The sequence below is a fragment of the Moesziomyces antarcticus genome (assembly GCF_000747765.1).
Source record: "Moesziomyces antarcticus DNA, scaffold: scaffold_v10006, strain JCM 10317, whole genome shotgun sequence".
Lineage (NCBI taxonomy): Eukaryota > Fungi > Basidiomycota > Ustilaginomycetes > Ustilaginales > Ustilaginaceae > Moesziomyces > Moesziomyces antarcticus.
Genome location: NW_014639004.1, coordinates 236,645 through 254,288, shown reverse-complemented (window position 1 = coordinate 254,288; position 17,644 = coordinate 236,645). Strand labels below are relative to the sequence as shown.

Sequence of the window (17,644 nt, the reverse complement as noted above, 5' to 3'; positions counted from 1 at the left end):
AGGTCTACGAGGGCCAGCACGCGGGCGGGGAGGATGTTTGCGAGCTGCCAGGGTCGGCCATGTGCCGCACGATGGCCGCCGCAAAGCTCAGTTTTTCCATCCACATCGCCAACAGCACCGCCTTTCAACGGCGCGCTGCAAAGGCGGGCTGGGTTGCAGCATCTCGCCACCCGTCCGCGTTGCTGTGGTAAAGAGAGAGTGTGTGTGTGCGTGTGTGGCCCGTTCGGCTCGAGTCGGGCGTCGCAACCGCGGATTCGGATGCACCGACGCTGCGCGGCGTGATCTCTGTCGGCTCTGCACCCTGGATCGCTTGGACGATTCTGCAAGATTTGGCGCTCCTCCTCCTCCTCCACTCGATTGACACTCGAGCCATGCCGTCCGGCGCAGGAAAAGAAAAAAAGACAGCTGCAGAACCACGTCGAGACACCGTGGCGACACCGTGGCGAACGTCGTGCCGGCAGTCCGCACCGATTTCCACATCCGCTGCTCGACCGGCCCGTGACCCTGCGACCCTTCGACCCTGCGACCCTGCGAGCTCGCTCGAATGGTGCACGCTTGCCCCGCCCGCCCGTGTGATTCTCTGGGTGTTGTGCCCCTCCCGAACGGCCCCAAGCCGAAAGCCGTGCCGATTCTACCTGCCTTCCGAGCGTGCGTCTGTTGTCGCTTGGCTAGCCCAGCCCAGCGAACGAAGCGTGGATTCCCACCCTCACACGCCGCACACGTCAACGTGGCCCGCTCGCGATCGTCTCTGCGCGCTTCCACGCCACACCCATCCCAAAGCGCGCTTCAGAATCCTGTTCAAGCGGGCACCAGCCTTGTACGGTGTTCAAGGGGACAAGCCGACTTTGCGGACCTGCATCGCCGTTGCCAAGGTCGCTCGGTTCAACCTTGAGTTTCTCAGAGTTCTCCCTCCGTACGCTTCTCCCTTCCGCCCTCCTTTCATTCCTTCACCTCCCCTGCCTCTCCCTGCCGCCCTCCTCCTCATGCTCATCCGCATCGTGCGCGCAAACACAGAGCTTCGTCCTCTGCTTTTCCCTCTCAACCCGTTCCTTGGCATCCGAAGCCTAAAGCGCAGCCGCTCCTGTACACGCTGAGGCTCCAGCGGTGGCAACTTTGACGGCGGTTGCGCTCGTTGGCTCGCTGCTCGCTCCCATGCTCAGTTCGTCTCATGAAGCGACAACTTGACCCGCAACTCGCCCTGCACATTACCCGCCGACGTTCTTGACTCCAATCCGCCCGTCCCTCCACCACTCCATGCCCGCTGCACACCTCTTCGAAGCAGCAGTCTGAAGCCTCCTCAGGGCATCGCAAGCGCCTCTTGACAACCGCACGCGCATCCTGACACATCTTTGCCACCGTTCTCCATCAGCGTGCGCCACACCTTCCACGGCATCGGAACGTCGCCGCATCGGAACCTCGCCGTCGCATCGGCATCCAGCCAGAGCTTACCGAAGCTTCAAGCTTTCATTCACGCGCCCCTTGGCTAGCCACTTCGGTGTCAACTCCGATCCTGACGCATCCTCAGGCACCCTTCTCGATCCTCCGCATTCGATCTCATCCAAGCTCTCGACACCGAGCCGAAGCAGATCAAGACGACGGCTGCGCAAAACTTCCACCGCTGCCGCTGGCCCCCACCTTCTTCTTCTCCTGTTCCCCCTCCTCTTCCTCGGTGGCTCCACCGCACCGGCCTTCAACAGCCAATCCGATAAAAAGACCCAAGTCTCGAGGGCCTCGCGACGTCCCTGTCCACTACGCATCGCCTTGTCGCCCGTTCTTCTGTCCGGTCGTGATCATCCGTTCGATCGCACACCACAGCTACTGTCTTGACCGTCTCGCCTCGACACCTTCCGACACTGCTCCGTTCGTGCTTGCCGTCGTCGCAAGTCTGCAACTTTACGCCTTTGCAGCGTTTTCATCTCGATACCCTGTCGACGTTCCTCACCTTCTCCTTCTGCGCCCACTTGCCCACCCCTTTCGACCATCGCACAGTCACCACACAAACTACGTTGTCGACACGTTGCTTCCGATAATCGCAGACGCTCCAACTCTTCAATCGTCTAGCCTTTCTCCAGCGCCATAATCCTTGTCACTCGGCCTTTCAATCTCATGCCGATCGTAATGCGATCCTCCAGCAAACACAACGACGAGGTGCTCGACGCCGAGAGCCTCCGGCAGATCGCACGGCGCAAAGAGCAGAACCGCAACGCCCAACGTCGGCTCAGGGAGCGCAAAGAGGAATACACGATGCAGCTCGAGGCGCAGCTCACCGACTTGCATCGTCGTGCACAAAGCCAAGAGGAAGAGTCTCAATTTCTCCGAGAGGCGCTTGCCCGCATGCGTGCCGATAACATCAAGTTGGTCGAGCAGATCTCCTTAATCCACCCAGCCGTCCCATCCACCCAGACCACACATCCTCTGCCTCAGCGTGCACCAGTCGATCTCGGAGTCGATCTCTTCGCTCCCAATGCACCGTTGGATCGCGGCCGAAACCGATCCCAGAGTGTCACGGCCACTGCCATGCAGAACTTGGGCTTAGGTCCCGCACCGGCGCCGTGGTCGCTGACTTCTTCGCAGCACCCTCTGCACGCCACGCATCCTGTCTTTGCCTCGACCATTGCACCTGGCTCCACGCATCGCGTCCCGCTCGCAAGCAACACGTCGATGGCGGGTGCGCCGCCCTTTGCTAGTGGACTCGCCTTGCCGTCGATGACCGACTCGGCGGACGATAGCATGCCTCGATCCGAAGACGCCAGTCGCCGGAGCTCGTTTACGCCCCTCTCGCATCGCCGGAGCAGCACGCTGCTCAGTCCCTTTGACGTTCGCGGGAACCTCTCGCGCCACGGCAGCGATATGACCGAGCTTACCGTACCGCCCGACCATTCGGATTCCGAGAATGGAGGCTCTTCGAGAAAGATCCAGCGCGCCTACCACGCGTCGAATCTAGTCAGCGCACCTACGGCGCCGTCTTCTTCTACGCTTGCTTCTGCTGCCATCGCATCGTCGGAAGGGACTGCGGGAGCGGCAGCCAGCAGCGACAAGATGGACGTTGGCACTTCGAGTGCAGCGCCAGATTCGGACGAGGTGATGGCGAGCTGCCTGGACAGCATCCACTCGATGCCATACGGCACGCTCGAGGAATCCAAGCCTTCGGCAGCAGAGCCAACGCCGTCCAAGATGCAGTACGACGGTGGTGGGTCCTGGATGTCGACGGCCCCCGAAATGCCTGGCCAGCTGGCACTCTCCGAACTTCGCCACACCGACATGTCTGGCTTGTCCAAGCCCATGGGTATCACCCCGGGCGCGCTCGGTCTGTCCAACATCAGCGCGATGGGCGGCAGCGGTGCTTCGGGCGATGGATGGACGATTTCGCCGTGGATCAACATGAGCCAGACGCCCTCGGCGGCCGGCGCGGGTGTCGATGCAGAGTCGGGCGCTGCTCGGCTGCATGGCGATGGCCAGCGCCTCGATGCGGGTATGGAGTTTGGCGACAGACAGTCGCTCGCTGCTCGCCGCGGGTTCTCTGGTAGCCTGGAGCTGGAGACGCCCACACTGTGAGGATGGCGCACCGTACACGGAGCTGCGCCATCCACAGCTGGTTGTGGCACGAAGCAAGGCTTCATCAAAGACTCGTTTTGCGTCATTGCTCGCTCTCGACCTCGCCCTCGGCCTTTTCTGAGCCGGATCCCACAGTCTCGGGTAACGAGTCTCGGTACTCGCTGGCATTTCGTCGTTCATTCGTGTATGCTATGCAAGGCTGGTGCGGGCGTCGACAGATACGCGCCGCCCCGGCCGTCGGCATCGCCATGCGTGCTTTTTTGATTCGGCCCCTTGCGAGGTGGCTCCTCGCTTGGTGCGTGACGCCTTCTAATCAGCTCTTCCGCTTTCGCATTCAAAAACCTCGGTCGTTTCATCTCGATCCATCTCTTCTTCCACAGCCAGGGCAGCATCATCTGTACCATTACCAAGCATACTCGAAGGGGCTTCCCCACGCACTTGGCTGCTCTGCGCTTTTCCCTTCCCCAGTCTCGTCTCGGCCCACTCTCGTTCCGTCGATCTCTCTCTCTCTCTCTCGGCCTCCATGGGTGACATGCACGCACACCTCTCTCACTCGCTAATCATTGTTACTGCTCGCTGTCGTTTCTTGTCGCATGTTTCCATCCTGTATCACTCGCATTCGCACTCGTAGGCTTTTTTGCATGGGTCTCTTAATCATACTCGCCAGGGACGCTGCAAAGCTGCAGCTAGGATCAGTCATTTTTACTTGTGCGGAGTGTGTGCGTGTGTGTGTGTGTGCATGTGGGTTGGTCGGGTCGTTGAGAATGGGGCTAGACGAGATACGGAGGAGGAATTGTGCAGCGCAGGATGAGTCGATCGAATAAGATAAAATGTTACGCCGCCTTTCCTGTCGAATTGAAGAAAAATCGGAAAAGTGGGGTCTCCAGTTTGGCGCTCGGGGATGGATGGAGGTTCGGCAACCGGAGGCGCGCAGGGGCCGGAATGACGAGCAGAGTGTGAAAGGCCAAGGATCGACCGGCCGAGGCGGGCGCTACAGCACACACTCTGCCAGGCCTCGTCCGCGGCTCAGAGCAAGGCGGCGATTCTTCTCGTCGGTCGACGCGGCCCGCGCTCGACGTTTGGGCTGAGCCGGACGTCCACCTCGCCTTCCTTCCCTTCTGCATCAACCTCGCCCCTCATTTTTTTCTTATTTTCATAATCATGGCATCTCAGGCATTCATCGTGGCGGCCAAGCGTACGCCGTTTGGCGCGTTTGGCGGCAAGCTCGCTGGGTTCAGCGCATCGCAGCTGGGTGGACTGGCGTCCAAGGCGGCGCTGGCGGAGCTGCCGGCATCGACGCAGGTGGACGCGACCATCTTTGGTAACGTGCATGCGAGCGACAACACGGCCGCGTACCTCGCGCGTCACGTTGGCCACCACGCCGGCCTGCCCGTCACCGTACCTGCGCTGACGGTCAACAGGCTGTGCGGTTCGGGATTCCAGAGCATCATCAATGCGGTGCACGAGATCCGCGTGGGAGACTCGAATGTTGTGCTCACCGGTGGCACAGAGTCCATGTCCCAAGCACCCTACACTCTGTCCGGCGTGAGGTTCGGAAACACCCGCTACGGTCAGGATCTCAAGCTGGTCGATTCGCTCGCTGCGGCGCTGACGGATCAGGTGCCTACGCCCACGCCCATGGGTATCACTGCCGAAAACCTCGCTGCCAAGTACGGTATTTCGAGGCAGCAGTGCGACGAGTATGCGCTGCAGACGCAGCAGCGATACCAGAAGGCGCTGGCGGACGGAGCGTTCAGGGACGAAATTGTGCCCGTCGAGATCAAGTCCAAGAAGGCTACCGAGAGCTTTGATGCGGACGAGCACCCGCGTGCCAAGACGACCGTCGAGAGCCTGGGCAAGCTCCCCAGCGTTTTCAAGAAGGAGGGCACTGTTTCGGCAGGTAACGCCAGCGGTATCTGTGACGGTGCCGCCGCCAACGTGGTCGCGTCCGAGCAGGCGGTCAAGGAGTTTGGTCTCAAGCCTCTTGCGCGCATCGTGTCGTACGGTGTCACTGCGTGCGAGCCCAGCATTATGGGTATTGGACCCGTGGAGGCTACGCGTCTGGCGCTCAAGCGCGCCGGCCTTAGCGTGTCGGACATGGACCTGATCGAGGTCAACGAGGCTTTCGCTGCGCAGTTCCTCTCGGTGCAGAAGGAGCTCGAACTGCCCAACGACAAGACCAACGTGTTTGGCGGCGCCATCGCACTGGGTCACCCGCTCGGCGCAAGCGGCGCAAGGATCATGGCCAACCTCACGCACAACCTCGTCCGCCTCAACAAAAAGTACGCCCTCGGCGCTGCGTGCATCGGCGGCGGCCAGGGCATCGCCATCGTCATCGAGCGTGTCTAATCCGCGCGCGCACGTGTCACACTCTCGTAGAATGGCCGCACCTGAATCAATCCTTCTCTCAATGCACAACGTTTGAGCAAATCAGCCGAAGTGCGGAATGTGCGAAAGCTGGATCATGCCGATTTGAGCCCGCTCCCGGTCCGATCCGAGCTCGCTGCGCCACACACACAGACGGTGAGATGGGGACATTTTTGGATTTCGCGCGTGTCTGTGCGCTGAAAGAGTGCCGCTTGCTATGTTTCCGGGGGGCACTTTGTGTAATGCGGCCGCCTGCACCAAGGACCCGCTAGATCCTGGCGGGCGAGCGTGCTAGTCAGTTGTTGGCGTTGACAATGTCGACGAACTCGGGCTTGAGCGAGGCACCGCCGACGAGGAAGCCGTCGATGTCGGGCTGCTGGGCGAGTTCCTTGCAGTTCTTGGCGGCAACGGAGCCGCCGTAGATGATGCGGAGCTTCTCAGCCGTGTCCTTGCCGAGCTTGTCGGCGGCCCACTTGCGGATGGCGGCGTGCACCTCCTGCGCCTGCTCGGACGTGGCCACCTTGCCCGTGCCGATGGCCCAGACGGGCTCGTAGGCGACCACGATCTTGGACCAGTCCTTGACCTGGTCAGCGGCGGCGTTAAGCTGACGAACGACGACGTTGACCGTCTCGTTGGCCTCGCGCTGCTCGAGCGTCTCGCCGATGCACAGGATGACGGAGAGGCCCTCGGCGAGAGCGGCGGCGGTCTTCTCGGCAACGTTGGCATCCGACTCGCCAAAGAGAGTGCGGCGCTCCGAGTGGCCGAGGATGACCCAGGGGATCGAGGCGTCCTTGAGCATGTTGACCGACACCTCGCCCGTGAAGGCGCCGCTCGCCTTGTGGTAGGCGTTCTGCGCCGACACGGCCACCTTGGAGCCAGCAAGCTGCTCCTTGACGGTGAGCAGGTGCAGCGCAGGGGGAGCCACAACCACCTCTGCAAAGTCATGATCAATGAAAACGGTCAGCTATTGGCGCGGAAGAGTTCGGAAGGGGATCTGCGTACTCACCGACGTTGGAGTCGAGCTTGGCCTGGGTGAGGGTCTGGGTGAGCTGCTTGGTGGACTCCAGCGAGCCGTTCATCTTCCAGTTACCGCCGACGAAGAAAGTGCGAGCCATGGTTGCAAAGTGTGCCTTTGTAAGCTGGGTGGTGATGATGGTGGAGGTGTATGTGTAGGATGCGAAGAAACCTCTTCGGAGCGCGGAAGAATAGGGCATATGAGGGATGCGCGCCAAGGAGCGGGTTTGGCAGCTCCACCTGTGCGGTTGCGCTCGGGTGCCCAAAAATCGCAATCCGACGCCATCAGTAGTAGTGCAGCAGAGGCACCAAGCAGAGATTCCGATCAAGATGTGCGAGATCAGCCGGGATAGCGCCGAGAAGGGGCCTCTGGCGGAAACATCCAGCTTGCGTCGGTTCGCAGATCGATTTCGCTTTTTTGCCCACTCGACTTTCGCGTCGACTTTGTCCTCCACTTTGGGCACGGCTCCGCGTCAGCTTTTTTGCATTTTTCTTTGGGTGTTAGTAGGCAGTGCATCCACTCTGGCGCGCGCTTGGACCAACACTGGCTGCTCTTGTCGTCCGGGAACCTCTTTGACGCGTGTGGGTGTGTCGCTGCGTTGGCCTCTGACTGCACTCGAGGGGCTGGTCAGCGTCATCGGGCGAAACCAACACCTGGCACCAATCCACCATCCAATTCGAATCCCCTCCTCCGCTTCACACTCACCGCACCTTTTCAGCAACAATGTCTTGGCAGGGTTACGTAGACAACAACCTCGTCGGCACGGGCAAGATCACCCAGGCCGCCATCATCGGTCTCAAGGGCGGCGTCTGGGCCACAAGCGCCGACTTCAACGTAAGTCCATCATCCCAACCCCGAGTAGGAAGAGAAGGATGCTGATGCGTTTTTGTTGTGTCCGGACATGCAGGTTGCGCCTGAGGAGCAAAAGGCAATCATTGCAGGCTTTGACGACCCCTCAGGTCTCCAGGCCGGAGGCGTCCGTGCCAACGGCAAGAAGTACTTCACCCTCGGCGTCACACCAAAGACAATCTACGGCAAGCAAGGCGTAAGTCCACCCCTTTCTTCCCCCATCCACGCATTTCGTCACTGACTCGTTCGACTTTGGGATACTCGATCTCGCATGCTCACAGGCCGACGGATTCGTCGCAGTCAAGACCAACCAGGCGGTGCTCGTGTGCGTCTACATCGCCCCCATCGTCCCCGGAGACGCCAACAAGGTCGCAGAAGGCCTCGGCGACTACCTCGTCTCTGTCGGATACTAATGCTCCCCCTCTTACAAACACGCGAGCTCCAATCCTAAATATGAAGCCGATCTCAAAGCTCCTACCGCCCAGTCCCACGAGTTGAACGCTTCGTTCACACCCACACGTCGTTTCGTCGACACGACACACAAAACGGAGCGAGGCGCATCTATGGAAATCTGAACATTGCACGGCTGTTGTGAGGAGCATCAGACATGCTTTTTGTGAGTAGGTGGATGCGTCGCTACGACTCGGCCTCGCTCGCTTTGGTGGGCGAGAGCGTGTCCGCAGCGCCCAGCGCGGCATCGTCGAGCGGCACAACGACGGTGGTGCCGTCGGCGAGCGTGCGCTGCAGCTTGCCGTCCTCGTTCTGCGAGACGGTCGTCGAGATGCCCGGGCCTAACGGATCCTCGGCCCCCGTCACCTCCGAGATCTCGGGGCCCGCCGAGCCCAGCGAGCCGCGGCGGCCATGTCCGGCAACCGCTTCTCCCAGCGCCGCCGTTTCCAGCTGAGCCAGCGGCGGGCGTCGAGCATGCGCCTTGCTAACAACGTCCACATCGCCCACCATCGCCGCCAGCGCCTTGGGCGACAGCGGGCTGGAGCTCAGCGTGTCGGGCTGCGCACTGCCGTCAGCCTCACCCACCTCGTTGTTGGTGTCGTCGTCGTCTTCGTCGTCGTCCGAGTCTGCGCCCTGCACGGCGCTGCTGCCCTCCTCGTCGTGGTACTCGCGGCGGAACTGCGCGGCCCAATCAGCTGGCGTGAGGTTCTCGGCAAACGGATTCGAGGTGGCTGCATTCGAGCTCGTCGACCCCAACGTCTGCGTGCCTCCCGATGCGTTGGCGTCCGAAAAGGGGCCCCAGTCGTCGTCCTCGTCTTCGTCGCCCAGCTCGCCGCTGCCACCGCCCGTTCCGTGGTGCGGGGCGAAGGCGTCGTCGAAGCCGCTGCCATCCTTGTCGCCCGGGCCGCCGCGCTTCATCTCGCTCGACAGCCACGATCCCTCGTCGTCGCTGTCGTCGTCGTCCGAGCCCGCCGCACCGCCGATCTGCGACGACAGGTAGCTGGCGAACGAGCTGCTGCCCGCCCCTCCGATGCCGCCGTCATCGTCGTCATCGTCGGCACCGGAGCCAAACGACATCGACATGCCCTCGTGGCCGCGGTTGAACGCCAGCGGTCCGCCCTCCTTCTCGCGGATCTCCTCGAGCGTCTCGGAGACCACCTGGCGCCACTCCTCGCGCTCGGTGTACGCCTCGACGGGCCGCGCGATCTCGAGCGGATAGCGCTCGAGCAGCTTGACCGTCTCCTCGGCGATGAGGTTCATGTGGCCCATGTAGCCGAGGCGAATGCGGCGCGGTCCCGCTACCGAGTCTTCGTTGCGCCTGCGGCCCTCGACGATGCGTCCGGTCAGGTGACCCTGATCAAAGACCGCCACAGTGAGCTTGCGATTGAGGCCGACGTCCATACGGCCGTTGAAGCACTGCTGCAGGATGTCGTACACCACGTTGTGCAGGAAATTGTTCCACGGATACTCGAAGAAAAGATCGAGAAGCGACGGGAGGATGCCGCACTCGAGGAACTTGCGCTTCAGCAGGTCGCCGACTACGTACTCCTTGGCATCGTCAATGGGACTGGGTGGACCCGACAGTCGGGGTGCCGTCAGTTCGGCGAGCGACAGACCCGAGACGGCGGAACGTATCGAAGCGGCATCCGCCTTGTCCTCCTCGAGCGCGTCGCTCGTGGTGATGCTCGGGCTCCTGCTGTATGGGTCCCTGTCCTGGGGCGAGGAGTCGCCGGCAGCGCCCGGGCTACTCTCATTAGCAGAGCTGGTCTTGTCGCCGAGGGAAACCTCGTTGAGCAGCGCCTCGTCGTCCTCTTCGTTGGTCGATTCGGTCGAGGCATCCGTGCTCGACTTCTCCCGACCGTGCCCCGAGCCAGCATGCAATAAAGCTGTGGACGACTCGCCGACCGCATCCTTAGCGGATGCATCCGTCTTGGGAGCACCGTGGCCGAGGCTGCTCTGTCCGTCCTCGGCGACAGCGCCAGCCGATGTGTCGCCGACCTCGGGACCGTCTCCTCCTTGCAACGTCCTCGCCAAGGTCTGTAAGCCTTCCAGACCGCCCGCGAGCACGCCGTCTGCCGAATACTGCGGCCCTTCGCCTGGTGCGCGATTGAGAAGAGCCATGTTGGAGCAGTGGAGCAGCTCGGCGTAGAGCTCGGTGATCCTGTATCGCTCGAACGTCAGCGGAGCGACGTCACCAACCGAAGTGGGCACAGTGACATCGCGCTCTCGAGGCTCGTTGATCAGCTGCTGGAAGTCAGAAAGCCGTTCGGAAAGCACTCGGAGCATGGGCCCCAAATGCACGAGGCCCATCTTGTCGACAATCTCGGCCATGGCCTCTTCCATGCCCTGCACATCCTCCTCTTCTTCGTCCAGCGCGTCCATCATCTTCTGAGCCGACTCTTCGTCATCCTGCTTCGGCTCCGCGGCCTGGTCGCCCGACGCTTCCTGCTGGGTGGCGGCCGCCTTCTCGGCTTCCTCCTCTTCCCGCTTTTGGAGGCGCTTCTCGGTGAGCTCGCTCTGCCTCTTGACGAGATGGTTGTGCAAGGTGCGAAGCAGATGCTGCTCAAAGTAGTCGCTGTTGTTTTTGCGGATGAGCTCGATAAAGACGCCGATGCAAGTCACCAGCGTCGAGCTGCACGTCTCGGCAGTGATGGGCACGGTGGGTGCCGAGACGGGAGGAACGAGATTGTCGGGCCGCACTGTGGCAGTGGAACCGCGGTGGTCGTAGCTGCCTGGCGAGCGAGACTCGGAAGCGGGGAACTCGCGCGGATTCAAAGGGCGGGCGAAGGATTCGTCGTCCTCGTCCTCGTCGTCGACCACGGCAGAAGACGACACGACGTCCTCCTGGAGCGTCGATAGCGAGGCGTCGCGACGTTGCGAGGGCTTGCGCAGATCCTGCACAGAGAGCTGCGACAGCTGTTCGTCGGCTACGTCGGTGAGGCGGCGATGGAGCTGTCGAGGCAGCTGCGAATCGAGCATGTAGCCGACCATCTTGCGGACGATGGGCTCGCTTGCCAGTTCGCGCACGAGGCGGTTGTTGATGCCTCCCGCGTTCTCCTGCTGCTCGCCGAGGCCGGCGCCGAGCTCCTGGCCCTGACCCTGGTTGAGCGCGGCGGGGGAGGGTGCCGATAGCGCGATCATGGCCTTGAGAAGCTCGGACACGGTGTTGTGGATATCCACCGAATAGTTGGGTGCGAGCAGATCGACGGTGCGCGCTATCAAGTCCTGCGACGAGAGCCAGTCGATGATGTCGGTGCTCTGTCCAGCAGTGCGCACCGTCTCCTCCATCTGGATGATCCGGAAGAGCAGATCGACGACAGCGGGCGTCTCGAGATGAGCCACAAAGCGCTCGACGATGCGGGGTTGCTCCTTGATGAACTCGAGCATCTCGATGGGCTTGCGCTCCAGGTAAGCGCCGTTGACCTTGGCCCAGTAGCCGGCGAGCACGCCTCGGCCCGGACCGTTTTCGAGCGCGCTGGTGGCGCGCAACCTGCCCTCGGGCTCGGACTCCGAGTCGGAGGAGGATCGAGAGCTGGCGCCGTTTCCGGATGCCGCATTCGAGTAGTCGGCAAAGTTGGTGACGCTGAGATGCGGCAAGGGCGAGGTGGAGGCCGAGGAGCTTGCCGAGCCGTGCGAAGATGAGGCTGCGTTTTCGGCAAAGAGGGGATGCGAGTGCATAGGCAAGGGCGCCTGCGAAGGCGATGGACTCGATGTGAGCACGGCATTCCAGAAGGGGACTAGGTACTGGTTGGGATCGGAAAAGATGGCGTCGATGATGGGCCAGATCTCGCTGCAGCTGAGAACCTCGGAAGCGACGTAAGGATACTTGAACTTGACCTTTTCCTCCCACTCCTTGCCGCCCGTGCCGCCGACGGTGGCGGTGCCGACGACATGCTCTAGCAGCCTCTTGACGATGCGCGGCTGTCTCAGGAAGTTGATGAGCTTCTGATTTTGGGACTTGCACTCCTGGAGCAAGTCATCCTCGTCGAGGACGTCCTCGAGCGTGACGTTGGGCTTGTCGAGCAGCGTCTCGAGCGTCGAGACCGACGAAAAGCCGAATCGCCACTGTGGAGACGTACAAGCAAGCGGGCACGGAATGGAAAGGCAGAGAAGGATCAGTATGGCCATTCCGGTTCAAGGGCGATCTGCAGATGCGGGCGAGTCGAGAATGTTGCCCATGATGGCAGAGCAAGGATGCGGGAGTCTGGATACCTACAAACATGATGCCTTTGAAGTCCGACGCGGAAGCAGCCCTACACCCTCAGAGTGATGGAGATGCTGCGGATTCAGCGTGGCGGCTTGTGCAAAGGCAGGTCGTTACTGTCCAGGTCTCTGCGTCCCAATTGGCGTTGCAGAGGTCCAGGGCAGATGAGCTTGCGCTTTGTCAGGTTTGCGCAGTATCCATTCAGATTCGGGATGGAGCTGGTTGGGTTTAGGTCAGAGCCGACAAAGCAGCGCTGAGCAGAATCGACGGGTCGATGGTGCGTTGGTCGAAGCAATAAGTGCTGAAAGCCGGACGGAAGCGGTTCAAGTGTTCGAAAGAGGTCGCGATCAAAATATGCGGGGCCGAGGCTTGTCGTGCGTGTACGGTCGGAGACGGGAGTCGAAGCGGTCCTGGCGTCCTGCGACAAGGAAGAATGTCGATGAGGTCCTTGTAGCAGTGCAGGAACGGTCCAGATGGTGAGCAGAGGGACGAGTGTTGGTGGAGAGCATTGGCCGACCAGCCGCGGCAAGAAGGGTCCTCTCCGCTGTCTCTCTCTCTCTCTTTCTCTCCTTCACTTTCGCGACAGAGCAGCCCGACTCGACTGAAGGGCGCTGCACGTCTCTCCCTTTCTGTTGCGTGTACGCAGATTCATCCTCTTCTGCAAGGGCCGAATCAAAACCTCGGCCGTCGCATTTTGCATTTCTTGCGATTTCTCGAGGCAGCCGAGCGCTCTTCCTGTTTTCGGCGCGTGCGTCAGCTTAATGCATGATCACCGCAGTCGTGAGCGTGTGATCTTGCGAGCGTCTCCACACGCGCCCAATCCCATCACCTCAAGGTTATATCGGAATCAGAGGCCATTGCCGCCATGTCGGAGTCCTGCACGCTTCGGTCGTCTCGTCACACTGCCTTGCTTGCCGAAGTGGGTGCTAGACATGGCTCAGCACGCTCAAAGCCGTCGCTGAGGCTGGTCATGGGCGTAGTTTCTGAAGGGGAATGTGATTGATAGATTGTGAGCAGAGGAGCAGCAAGGACCGCCTCATTGATGTCGCTTTGGTGCCCAAAGCGCCGCTCAATATGCGTGCTGCGCCTATCGCTACGCACTACGCCTTACGCACTACGCCGACTCAGATGTCGTCGAGACCGGGATCATCGCTGCCAGGCGCATCTTCGTCGCTACCGTCGGCGTCCTCGTCCACGAGCTCGTCCAACGGCGCGTGCGGTTCCGGTGTAGCTGTCGCCTGGTCCCGGCTCAAATCGCCGGAACGCGTCGCACTGGCAGCAAACGACGAAGAAGCCGATGCCAGACCCGAGGATAACGAGCCGCTGGAACTGGCTGCAAGGACCTTCTTGAGGTGCTCGGGGTCGATGGGCAGTCGCGAGGCGGCCGTCGACGCAAAGTCGGTCGCTTTCAAGCTGAAGGCCTCGGCCTCGTATTCGTCCTCCTCGTAGTCGCCATCGGCATCCGCATCTGCATCGGCGTCCAGGTCCACCTCGGCATCAGCATCAGCATGGTCAAACTCGCCAGGCCCGGCAGCGACAACGCCGTTGGCCGTCTCTGTCGCCTTCTTGCGCGCCGCGTCCCTGTGAACCGTCGAAGCAGAGCTTGCGGACGAGTGCTGAACACCCACAGGAGGCAGCAACTTATGCGGTCTCTTCGTCGGCGATGGAGTGGGTGTGGACGCGGCAACCGACGCTGGTCGCGAAGTGTTCCGTTCGGCGGCATCCACCGTGGCGCTCGCCGCAACGTGACCTGCGGGCGTCGAGGCTGTAGCGCGGGCAGAGACGCGTTTGTGAGCTGCGGCAGCGGGACTCGCGCGCGCACTGGTGGCGCCACTGCGCCCCGGCGTCCTCTGCACCTGGCTGAGCACCGAATATCCCAGGTTTGCCATCATCTCCGCCGGCGTGTACGTGCCCGATCCCGACGGGCCGGGCGTGCCGTTCAAAGCGCCAATGTTCCCGTTGGCGGGCGCCGCGATGGGCTGTGGGAAGGACCGAGACACCAGGAACGGCGTCCACTTGAGCTTGTCCGCTCGCACCTTGAGGTAGCCTTTCGACTCGTAGTTCTTCAGATGCGCCACCACGTAGTCGCGGTCAAAGTGGATGCTGTAGTCTTGCGGCAGGTACGCAGCCGCGTTCTTGTCCCGATCCTTGTACAGGTGCGCGCTCGGCGCCGCGGTCGTCGACGGTGGCCTCGGATGTAAAGGCGGCCGCCCACGTTTGCGCGGTTGCTTGGCCTCAGTCGCCTGCCCACCGCCCTTGATGGCCGAGGTGGCAGGATTGCCAGAAGGATGACCGTCTCGCGCTCGGTACTTGCTCGTGGCTGGGGTGCGGCTGTTGCCGTTGTTGCCATCGTAGACAACGATCATGTCCTGCTCGCGCAGCACGTAGAAGATGTCTTCGAGCTGCATCGCCGTGGCGCGGCTGATGTCCTCGAGCGTGACGTGGTCCGACGCGATGCGCAGAAAGTAGAACACCGCCAGCGTCCAGTAGTTTCGATAGCTGAGCAAGCCGAGGTCGCTGAGGGGTTTCTCGGGCGAGCCCGTCCTGCCTTCCTTCTTGGACAGCAGGAAGCTGATGTCGATGAGAAAATTGCCCCAGCCTCGCCTCTGGCGCACGGGCAGCGTCATAATGCACGACACATTGTAGTTCATGGGGCTGCGCTTCTCCTTGCTAAAGTAGCCCACAAAGTGCTCGCCCGTGCTGTCTCCCTCGGTGACAATGTAGAAGAGGAACGGCTCGACGTCATAGTAGAGCGTCTTGTGGTCGAGAAACATCTTGGCGAGCAGACATAGGTTCTGGCAGTAGATCTTGTTCTTCCTGCCGTCCACCTCGTAGACACAGATGTTGCCATCGCGGTAGATCTCGTCGCCGGGCGGATGGCGCATCTTGCACTTGAGTCGGTGGCGCTGCGCCATGAAGCGGCTCTTCATGTACTTGAGGCAGAACTCGCACATCCAGAGCCGCCCGTCGGGCACCATGCTGTACTCTTCCGGATACGGCGCTTGGTACCACGTGTCGATGTCAAAGTCGCCAAAACGGATGCACTTGATGGGCGAAGCCGTGCCCGTCTCGGCGCTGGACGCCGAGGTTGTGATTTCGACTTGGGATGCTGCGATGGGAGTGCCGGGCGTCATATTCGAGGGTGAATGTCGAGGGATGAGCTGGGCACGCGAGATGCGGGAGCCACCGACGGGTGTGTCTGGCATCGAGGATGCGCTAGGATGGCGAGGCGAGGGAGCCGCGCTTGCTGTGCTAGAAACGTCGGGCCGCCTCACCACGCGGCTGCCGGACATGCCCGGAAGACTGGCCAGCGTACCGCCGAGCCGGTCTTCGGCGGCTTTGCGCGCGCGATGGAAGCGCTCAGTGTCGAGAGGTGTGGGTTTGTACGGTAACGTCAAGGCATCCGTACCTGTGAGAACGCCGCCAAACGGGTCTTCTTCCTCTGGGCTCTTGCTAGCCTCGTCATCACTCGCCGGCTCTTCGTCATCCTCGTCAGCAGTCCTTTTCGGGGTATCGGCGTCATGCGCAAGGCGCTCCGAGTGATGTTCGCCGTCCGAGGATCCGGATCCGGATCCGTCACGGTCGTGGTCGAGGGTATGCCTGCTGCCGCTGGCATGTGGATGGGCGCCATTGGAAGTCGAGCTGGACCGTTGATGGGAGCCCGACGCAGCTGCTGACTTGCGTGGACGGCCACGCTTGCCGCTTCTTGCCGAGCCGCTGGCTGGGCCGGCGGCCTTGCGAGAGTTGCCGTTGAGCGGCAAGGCGAGATCGGCCGCATCCTTTTCGTGGCCACCGCCAGCCTGCCTGGACATCCACGGCGAGGCAGGCGCCAGATTGAGGATGGAGCCTGCAGCGTTGAGGAGGCCGTTTTTGAGCGAGCTCATGACGGCAAAGTTGGCTCCAGGTTGGGATCGCAGCTTGGCGTCTGCATGCACGGGCGTCAAGAGGAGCGAGTCGATGCTTCGATCTGGATTGGACGGCTTCTTTGGTCGACCGGAGCTCGAGGCGCGCATCGGCGCAGGGTGTGGAGAGGACAGATGCGAAGCACGGGTTGGTTGCGTGTCGCCCGCTTCGCATGTGGGACACTGCCATTGACCCTTTGGCGGCTTGGCAAGAGGCGGAGAGAGGCAATAGAGGTGCCAGCCACGATCGCAGCCATCGCAGAACATGAGCTGTGCCTATTGTAGGCATGAATGTGAGATGGGAAACAGAAGTAAGAAGCCAGAGACAGAGTCGGTCAGCGCTACTGTGTGCCGAGCGACGAAATGAAGTCAAGGCGGGGGCCGTGCGGGTGGTGGGAGGATACTCACGTCGTCGCCCTTGTCGCAGCAGATCTCGCACTTCTTGCATTCGATGCACCTCCACTCGTAGGACAAAGCACTGCGTACTTTGGTCGGGTTGCGGCCCCAGCGCAAGCAAGCTGGATGGCCGCTGCTGCCGCATTCGAAGCAGGAGATGAGCAGTTTTGGCGTATTCTCCTTTGGTCGGTCGGCAGGTTGTTGGCAGAAGGCGCACAAGTCCATGGGCTCGGCACGCTGCGAAGAGGGTACGACTGCGCGCCTAGCAGGTATAGATGTAGACGGAGGCTTTGTAGGTGACAGTGTTGCATTGAGCTTCCGCTTCTTTGCGGGGCTCTGCAGCGTGCTGGCGAGGTGATTCGTTCTGGGTACTTTGGAAGGCGAGGCGGAACGCCTTGGAGCAGGCGTCTGCCTCGCTGCAAGCGGGTCCGCAGCGAGGCTGACGGGCTGAACGGTCATCATCGCTCTGATGTCGGAAGAGGGGTGCATGGAGTGCATGTCATGGTCGGTCGACTTTGCCGCTCGCTGCCGGAGTGATGGCAGGTTGGTAGGATAGGTTGGACGAGACACGTAAGCACCGGAATCAATGCGTTCTCTTCGACGGTCGAAGGTGCAGAGGAGGCAAGGTTGCGCTTGCTCGACGCCCGGTCGCGTTCGCTACGAGGCCGGCAGTCGACGCTTTGGAGCGTGATGACGCGCTTGCGGTGCGTGCTCGCAGCCCTACTCCGACCTGCACTCGGATGGTGCAGAAGCCAGTGGTGAGCGTGGATGGAAGCTTTCGGTCGAGCCTGTTGATGCGCCGATGAGGCCGAGGTGAGGTGAGGAGAGATGAAGTGAAGCCGCGAGGATGATGACGAGGGCTGCGAGCTGAGCATCTGATGAAAGCTTTGGCGGTTAGAGCCGCGT

The 17,644-nt window shown here is 61.6% G+C and overlaps 6 protein-coding genes across 6 annotated transcripts; 3 read left to right on the top strand and 3 right to left on the bottom strand.

Annotated features, from left to right (window-relative positions):
• Positions 1-371: 371 nt before the first annotated feature.
• Positions 372-3,555, top strand: PAN0_006d2901 (uncharacterized protein; the record flags this gene model as incomplete). Its single annotated transcript, XM_014801543.1, has 3 exons — positions 372-998; positions 1,370-2,016; positions 2,133-3,555. The coding sequence occupies 3 exons, from the start codon at positions 372-374 to the stop codon at positions 3,553-3,555; spliced, it is 2,697 nt and encodes an 898-aa protein (XP_014657029.1).
• Positions 3,556-4,716: 1,161 nt separating this feature from the next.
• PAN0_006d2900 (acetyl-CoA acyltransferase 2) lies at positions 4,717-5,904 on the top strand (the record flags this gene model as incomplete). Its single annotated transcript, XM_014801542.1, has 1 exon — positions 4,717-5,904. One exon carries the CDS (start codon positions 4,717-4,719, stop codon positions 5,902-5,904), a length of 1,188 nt encoding a protein of 395 aa, XP_014657028.1.
• A 313-nt stretch (positions 5,905-6,217) lies between these two features.
• Positions 6,218-7,136, bottom strand: PAN0_006c2899 (triosephosphate isomerase; the record flags this gene model as incomplete). The annotated part of the gene is made up of 2 exons (XM_014801541.1): positions 6,218-6,855; positions 6,929-7,136. The coding sequence occupies 2 exons, from the start codon at positions 7,134-7,136 to the stop codon at positions 6,218-6,220; spliced, it is 846 nt and encodes a 281-aa protein (XP_014657027.1).
• A 524-nt stretch (positions 7,137-7,660) lies between these two features.
• On the top strand, positions 7,661-8,199 carry PAN0_006d2898 (profilin; the record flags this gene model as incomplete). Its single annotated transcript, XM_014801540.1, has 3 exons — positions 7,661-7,771; positions 7,845-7,982; positions 8,068-8,199. The coding sequence occupies 3 exons, from the start codon at positions 7,661-7,663 to the stop codon at positions 8,197-8,199; spliced, it is 381 nt and encodes a 126-aa protein (XP_014657026.1).
• A 223-nt stretch (positions 8,200-8,422) lies between these two features.
• Positions 8,423-12,458, bottom strand: PAN0_006c2897 (SAPS-domain-containing protein; the record flags this gene model as incomplete). Its single annotated transcript, XM_014801539.1, has 2 exons — positions 8,423-12,301; positions 12,453-12,458. The coding sequence occupies 2 exons, from the start codon at positions 12,456-12,458 to the stop codon at positions 8,423-8,425; spliced, it is 3,885 nt and encodes a 1,294-aa protein (XP_014657025.1).
• A 1,106-nt stretch (positions 12,459-13,564) lies between these two features.
• On the bottom strand, positions 13,565-17,613 carry PAN0_006c2896 (histone acetyltransferase, MYST superfamily; the record flags this gene model as incomplete). The annotated part of the gene is made up of 3 exons (XM_014801538.1): positions 13,565-16,618; positions 16,751-17,263; positions 17,317-17,613. 3 exons carry the CDS (start codon positions 17,611-17,613, stop codon positions 13,565-13,567), a joined length of 3,864 nt encoding a protein of 1,287 aa, XP_014657024.1.
• Between the last annotated feature and the right edge of the window lie 31 nt (positions 17,614-17,644).